Raw genomic sequence first — 8,061 nt, forward strand, 5'->3', positions numbered from 1 at the left:
AAAAATTATATTTAAATTATCAAATTAATTAATAAATAAATAAATAAAAAGATAAACTATTGAAAATTCATAAAATAAGAGAGAATGGAATCAAGTCAAGTATTTTGTATGCACACACTATATAAGTCTTTATCACATTCATCTTTTCTTTTTCTTTCTAAGATCTATATTTGGCATAATTGAAGTGGTGAAGGAAGAATAAAAATGAATAAATAAAAATAATAAAATAATTATGTTCTTTAGAATTTGTAAATAAATAACAATAACACTAAATAACAATAACACTAATAATAATTGGTTCAATTTTCTTTCAACAAAAAGATTGGTTGAATTTTAAGCATAAAAAAATAAATAACCTCAAGGTTAGGAGAACGAAAAGGCAAAAGCATCAAAAGAAAATGATGAAAAATTAAAGAAAAAATAAAAAACCAACTAAGTTGGATTTACCTTAAAACGAGGAAACAAACATGTCATTGTTCTAGTTTAACTGTACAACGTTGTTTTCAAATTTCAATCACTGTTTTTTTTTCCTCTGTTGTGTTTAAAATATGCAAATACTATAAATTCTTCCACTTCTCTCACAAGATCTTCTAAACCCATTTGTCAAATTTTTGTCACTAATCACTTTGAAGTTTGAACCATGCTAGTTATGTGTCTCTTTGGTATCAAACATTTTTTGTTTGTAACTATGAGTATGTTTTAAGTTTTTCACTGAAAGGTGGTGAAGTTGAAAGTTAGGAAATTTCCTATAGATTCTGCATGTAAACCAAGTTTACAAATCTGGGTTTTTCTTAACTTTTGTGTTTGTGTCTGCATTTATCATAGCTGTCACTGTGGCTTCATTCTCAAAGAACCAATGGTTTGAACTTTGAAAAATTAAGTTATGGAGTTTGGTTTGGGGAATGGGATTAGTTAGGATTTTGATTCTGTTTATTGCTTAATGATAGTTAGGTTAGGACTTCTTGTTGCTGCTTCAATTGCAGCCTATAAATTTCAGCAGAATGTGAATGGATCAAAATTAGGTACTTATGCTAATTCAGCAATTTTTATATTTCAAACTTATTTCATATTTTTAGTTAATCATATATAATAATGTTGACCCTTTATGTTCATTTTCATTAAGAACATGGCGAAGTAAGGAATAGGAAACATCAAGATGAGGGCACAGAAGAGAAGCAGTCCACTTGTTCTACTAATTGTGTCAACCAGAAAGAGGTAAGAGTATATAATTAGATGAAATAATCAATTTTTGTTTTTATCGGAGTAAATCCTCAATTTGGTCTTTGAAATTATAAGCGTCGGTCAATTTAGTTCCTCAAATTTGTGAAATGGCAATTTTGTAGTTTAAATCGAAAAATGTCAATCGATTTAGTCATATTCTCAAATTTTGCACCAGAATTGTAAAGGTTCGGTGTTTTATTGATTTTGATGGATGTTTGCTACTTAAATATTTTGATGTAGAGACTAAATTAATTGACATTCTTTAATTTAAGAGACTAATTTGTTAAGTATTTTGTAAATTTGACGGACTAAATTGACCGACCATTACAATTTGAAGGACTAAAATGTCTATGTTCTTGTTTTTATGGTTATGAATTGTGATGTGATGATTTCTTTTTTATGTTTGTTTTATTATGAACTTTTCTTTACCTTTGAAATATGTTTTGACATTGTTTTAGAGGGAAGAGGAAGAGCAAGAAGAGGAGGTTAAGTTAATTAGCGGCATATTAAATCAAGCTAATGATTTTGACGATGAAATTCTATCTGAATTTGAAAGCCTTCTATCTGAGCAGATTGATTTTCCGTTACTTGCTGACAAGACCAATGAGGCCAAGAAGGATGGAGATAACGAAACAGAAACGGAAAAAACCGGTTGTGAATTAGAACGGTTGCGGAATGTAGTCGATGAACTAGAGGAGAGGGAAGTGAAACTTGAAAGTGAATTGCTTGAGTATTATGGTTTGAAAGAGCAGGTACCAGACATTGAGGAGTTACAAAGGCAGTTGAGAATTAAAACTGTTGAAATCGATATGCTTCATATGACCATTAAGTCCTTGGAGGAAGAGAACACTAAACTTCAAACCGAGCTCACATGTGGAGCTTCAGCAAATAGAGAACTTGAGGCCGCTAGAAATAAGATCGAGGAGCTACAAAGGCAGATACGCATCGCTGCTAACCAGACAAAAGGCCAGTTGCTGTTGCTTAAACAAAAAGTTTCCGGTCTACAAAGAAAAGAAGAAGAGGCTGCGAAAAAAGATGCTGAGGTCGAAAAGAAATTGAAAACTTTGAATGATTTAGAAGTTGAAGTTGTGGAGCTTAAGAGAAGAAATAAAGAACTTCAACACGAGAAGCGAGAATTAACTGTTAAACTTAATGCTGCTGAGTCTAGAATTGCAGAACACTGCAGTATGGCAGAGGTTAGAGTTCTATAAACTATTCAATTTATTTGAAAATTATTTGAAATTTGATAAATGTTGAAAAAGGGTTGTATGCTTCTTTCATGATAGCGACAAATTAATATCTATTAGATTTGTATCTTTTACATGTTATGAGTATACTTTAGTTTTAAGATGCATTGCCTTGAATCGCAGAATGAAATTGTCGCCAAGGCAAACACAGAAGTTGGAAGGCTAAGGCATGCAAATGAAGACCTGCAAAAGCAAGTGGAAGGACTTCAGATGAATAGGTTCAGCGAAGTTGAAGAACTTGTATACCTTCGCTGGGTCAACGCATGCTTGAGATATGAACTCAGGAATTACAAGGCACCTTCAGGAAAATCATTGGCTCGTGATCTAAACAACAGTTTCAACCCAAAATCACAAGAGAAAGCTAAACAGCTAATGTTAGAATATGCCGTATCTGAGCGCGGGCAATGTGATACAGATCTTGAAAGCAACTTCTCCCATGATCATTCTTCACCAGGCAGTGAAGATCTTGACAATGCATATATCAATAGCCCTACTTACAAATATAGTAATCTTAGCAAGAAAACTACCTTAATCCAAAAGTTGAAGAAATGGAATAAAAATAAAGATGATTCAAGTGCTTATTCATCACCAGCTATACCTCTTTCGATAGGCTCTCCTTGCAGGGTAAGTACGAGCTACAGACCAAGGAATACACTTGAATCCTTGATGCTAAGGAATGCTCATGATGCTGTAGCAATCACTACCTTCGGACAGAAGGAACACGGAACTACTCATTCTCCTGAAACTCCATCTCTTCCAAGCTTGAGAAAAGTTTCACCGAGTGATGACATTCTGGATTCTGCTTCGGCTTCATTCCAATTGATGTCTAAGTCAGTTGACAGATCTATGGATGAAAAATATCCTGCATATAAAGATCTTCATAAATTGGCATTAGCAAGGGAGAAACAACTTAAGGATAAGGCTGAGAAAGCGAGAGGGAAGAAGTTTGGCGACATTTCAAATCTTGATGAGACCGAGGCTGAACAAGAGAGATCGATATCTTTGCAACCAAAACTTACTCAAGTAAATGAGACGGATCAATCTGAAGATGGTAAGAGTTTTGATCATCAAACCATTAGTAAGATGAAGCTTTTCGAAATCAACAAAAGGCCTCCAAGGGTGCCTCGGCCACCACCTAACCCAACTGACGGTGCTTCAGTTTCAAATTCTTCCAATGGAATACCATATGTTCCATCCGTACCTCCGCCGCCGCCACCACCACCAATAAGTTTACCAAGAGGATCAGTAGTTGATGACCAAGTTAAAAGGGCTCCTGAGCTTGTTGAATTTTATCAACAATTGATGAAACGGGAAGCAAAGAAGGATACCTCATCATTAACTTCTTCGACAAGTAATTTAGCTGATGCAAGGAGCAACATGATTGGGGAAATCGAGAATAGATCAACATTTCTCTTAGCTGTATGTGTTAAGATTTTCAGTCTGTTATATTTTTTTTAGAATCTTGGTATTTCAGTCATTATAAATTTTAGATTTTTTTTAATGGATCTAGGTGAAAGCTGATGTAGAAACACAAGGTGATTTTGTCTTGTCCTTGGCAACGGAAGTTCGAGCAGCCTCTTTTTCTAAGATTGAAGATGTAGTCGCTTTTGTGAACTGGTTAGATGAAGAACTCTCCTTCTTGGTAAGCCTTAAAGTTTAATTTCTCCGCCGTATAGAAAAACATGCTTCAAATTATATATAGATTCATGATTAATAAGTCATTCACTTTTGAGGTTTTATTCATAAATACACTGAAACTCATTTCATCCTTTGCAACATTATATCCATTGATTTTGGCATTTTATTCATTTCTTTTTATTACTCGTATAAGGTTGATGAACGAGCTGTTCTCAAGCACTTCAATTGGCCTGAAGGAAAATCAGATGCACTACGAGAAGCATCTTTTGAATATCAGGATCTGATGAAATTGGGGAAGCAAGTATCCACTTTCATCGATGATCCAAAACTGCCATGTGACGTTGCTTTGCAGAATATGTACTCATTGCTTGAAAAGTAAGCATTTTCTTTCTAAATACTTGCTTAGTAAGCTGAGACTTGTTGAAAATTCTCCTAGGATCTTAATGGCTTACTCGTTAGGAAGCTGAGACTTATGGAAGTTTCTTTGTATATGTGTTCCTTATGAACTCAGTTTTTCAATGTTGATATGTTTTCATTTGTAGAGTAGAGCAAAGTGTATATGCACTTTTACGGACAAGAGATTTCGCTATTTCACGGTACAAGGAGTTTGGATTACCAGTAAATTGGCTATTAGATTCGGGAGTTGTGGGAAAGGTATGCTTCTAAATTGGCTATTACATTCCTATTGCAAATAGTTGTAAATATTTGTTTAAACTTCTTCATTAACAATGAGAAATATTCATATGCAAATAGTTGCTGCTGATAACTGTCCTATTGCAGATCAAGCTTTCTTCTGTTCAACTGGCAAACATGTATATGAAGCGTATTGCATCTGAACTTGATATACTATCTGGACCCGAAAATGAGCCGACAAGAGAGTTTTTAATTCTGCAAGGCGTACGCTTTGCTTTCCGTGTTCATCAGGTAAATTTAACCCTCTTGTTTCACTTGTTCATGCTGACGATACATAATATCATCTCACTTTAAGATAAGTCATAAGATATAAAATTATGGCTAAATTGCACTTTTGACCCCCTAACTTTCACTAACATGCGATTTTGGCCCCCTAACTTTCATAATAACACTTTTGGTCCCCTAATTTTAGCCCCTTTTACAAACGGCTGACCTCCCACTGATTTTGGACAGTGACTCACATGCCACATCTGCATGTCATGTGAGTCATTGTTTAATGTGCATCATTGTTTCTAAACAATGTATTAACTACATTTGCATCATTGTTTTCAGTTTGCAGGAGGCTTTGATACAGAGAGCATGAAAGCTTTTGAAGAACTAAGAAACAGAATTCATGATCAAGCAAGTGAACATAATAATAAACCAGAAACGGCGACAGAGGGTGATCAATAAAATATTTTTTTTTATTTTTTTAAATATGATTTTTTTTTTTAAATTTTACATTTATAGTTGTTGAACATATAAATATAAATGTTACCACCTCAACTGTATAGTTCAATTTTCATAAAACATAAACAATGACAGAAGCTTAAGGAAAGTGTGTGACCTCCACTTCCAATCACAAAATACTGTCATGTGTTTCTTTGGGATTTGGATTGCATGCAGTCATGCAGCAAGAGAGATCTGGGACGGTCCAAATTTAAAGCAATTTTTTTTTTTTATATAAGCAATGTTAGTTGTTAATATTATTACAATGTAATGTTAATTTTTTCTCCTAGGATTTGAACCCTAGACCTCCTGCTCCTTAACCCTTAGTTCAACTAGTTTAACCAGTCGAGCTACCCATCTCACCTTAAATTTAAAGCAGTTTTAGTTAGATTGCATAACTACTTTAAATTTGGACCGTCCGATTTTAATCAGACGGTCAGATCTCTCTTGACTGCATGACTGCGAATACTAAGAAGTGCAACATGTGGTGGCACATTCTTTCAGAGTTAAACTGTATACTACTTTTGTTCTAAAATAAATTTAAATTTTTAGATAAATAAAAAAAAAATGGTTGCGTAAAAAAAAAAAAAGAATGAAACCATTATCGTAAATCTATAATAGAGCTAAGTTAACATTATCATGAATCTATAATAGAACTAAGTATTATGATTTCAAATTATATGTACATAATATTTATTTTAAAGAGGATATTCGAGAACAATTATTAGTTGGTTAAGTGACGATTGATGTTGGACTTTGTAGGGAGGATTACAATTCGATTCCCCGCAATTGCAATCGAGAGGAACTGAAACCACATGATGTCATAACTAACCCATAAACCAGAATAGGCGGTCCACTGTGCCAGATATCGATAGTGAAAAAAGAAGAGGATATTCGAGTAAAATAATTAATATTATAAAAATTGTTGTTTTAAAATACTACTATTATATGATTATAAAAAAAATACTATTATTCTTTAAAAAAAAAGACTATTATATATTATTATTATTATTATTACTATTTTTTTTTATTTTTGGGATTGATTATTATTACTATTATTATTATAGTAAAATGACACATATTTAGAAGAAGTTCTTTTTTTTTACTGATAGAAGAAGAGTTGTTGACTTTAAGACAAACGGTTAGACTTTTATTTTGACCAAAAAAAGGTTAGACTTATTAAACAAAACAATAAATGTTGGTCTTGATTTAGGACCCATATTACTCCACTTCACCTCATTTTTTTTATACGACATACTTTATGTTTGATATTACAATGAATATGCCTGAATTACACCTTTTCATCGTGATTTGCAGAAGCTACAAAATGTAGTTTTTGAAATATCACGATAGATCATTGTAATTCTGACATACTTAACATGATTTATGTTATATGAAATAATTTATGTTTGATATTACAATGAATATCTCTAAATTACACCGTTTCATCGTGATTTGCAGAAGTTACAAAGTGTAGTTTTTTAAATATCACGATGGATCATTGTAATTCTAACATACCTAACATGATACCAAATATACATATAATATTAGATTATTCTTATTGTTTTTATTATACTCTTAAGCATGATTAATATATTATTTTCTTAATAACCAATATATGGTCTAGTGGTAAAAAGATACGTCTTGAATTTGAGAGGTACATATTGAGTTTAAAATGTAAATATCTTCGTAAGTGTTTTTTGAGTCTTAAGGTGTTCTTTGCCTTGGACTGAACATCAATTCTCTCACGCTAAATTTCTTTTATAAAAAAAAGATTAAGAAAATTATTTTAGGAAAGATAAAGGTATTAGTCAAAAAACAAGAAAAGAAAGATAAAAGTATTTTAGGAAATATAATTTTTACAATTTTTATAAAACATTTCTTATTTTTTTTATGAAATCTGTTATATTAGGAAAAGTTAATTAAATATTTGTTATAATATTTGTTGACTCGATTTCTAATTAGCTGGGTATTAATTTCTTATAATATTTTGTTAGTAACTATTTTATTGATGCAAAATATTCAATGATATTTTGTTGAGACTAATATTCGTTGACTCGATTTCTAAGACCATTTCCAATGGTGGGTACTTATTATTTTAAGTACTAGTATTTAATAGGTACTCCCATTAGAGCAAAACACAAAGAGTACCTAATAGATACTGGTTCTACAATAAGAAGTGATACCTATTTTATTTTTACGGGTCTCATTTATAATGATGTATAGTTATTGGTGGAATATGTTATTGGTGTGACCCATTTAGAACTTTTTAAGAGATTTGGGTTGGAGGGATTAAGTACTTATTAGGTACTATTATTAAAAAATTATAAATCAGTGATGTGTATACGTGATGTCCAGTTAAGTACTCAAAAATGAGTATTTCCATTGTGGATGCTCTAATTAACTCAAAATTGTCGGTGTTGACAAGATAAATAGTATAAATGTATATTTGATATTGGTAACTGTTCATTTTTTTTTCTTCATACTTTTCTTTTTATTTTTAAATGTGTTTTAGTGGATAAACTATTTTACTTTTCAACAAAACATCGTAAGT

General features: G+C 31.9%; 1 protein-coding gene across 5 annotated transcripts; it reads left to right on the forward strand.

The window, feature by feature from the left end:
• Positions 1-296: 296 nt before the first annotated feature.
• LOC123920111 (protein CHUP1, chloroplastic-like) lies at positions 297-6,400 on the forward strand. Of its 5 annotated transcripts, XM_045972266.1 has the most exons (11): positions 487-1,022; positions 1,124-1,215; positions 1,680-1,706; positions 1,794-2,417; positions 2,592-3,887; positions 3,979-4,110; positions 4,300-4,481; positions 4,649-4,760; positions 4,887-5,030; positions 5,352-5,460; positions 6,270-6,400. In XM_045972266.1, the coding sequence occupies exons 1-11, from the start codon at positions 941-943 to the stop codon at positions 6,314-6,316; spliced, it is 2,847 nt and encodes a 948-aa protein (XP_045828222.1). In that variant the 5' UTR covers positions 487-940; the 3' UTR covers positions 6,317-6,400. The 5 variants fall into 5 exon arrangements, with proteins under 5 accessions (XP_045828210.1, XP_045828228.1, XP_045828222.1 ...); XM_045972254.1 differs by having other exon boundaries at positions 297-1,022; positions 1,680-2,417; XM_045972271.1 differs by lacking the exon at positions 1,680-1,706.
• The last annotated feature ends 1,661 nt before the right edge of the window (positions 6,401-8,061 follow it).

This window comes from Trifolium pratense, linkage group LG1 (genome assembly GCF_020283565.1).
Source record: "Trifolium pratense cultivar HEN17-A07 linkage group LG1, ARS_RC_1.1, whole genome shotgun sequence".
Classification (NCBI taxonomy): domain Eukaryota; kingdom Viridiplantae; phylum Streptophyta; class Magnoliopsida; order Fabales; family Fabaceae; genus Trifolium; species Trifolium pratense.

Coding starts and splice junctions, on each gene's coding strand:
- LOC123920111 (XM_045972254.1), top strand. CDS start 941: ATGATAGTTAGGTTAGGACTTCTTGTTGCTGCTTCAATTGCAGCCTAT. Junction 1,023..1,123: donor TGTGAATGGATCAAAATTAG/GTACTTATGCTA, acceptor ATTTTCATTAAG/AACATGGCGAAGTAAGGAAT. Junction 1,216..1,679: donor ATTGTGTCAACCAGAAAGAG/GTAAGAGTATAT, acceptor ACATTGTTTTAG/AGGGAAGAGGAAGAGCAAGA.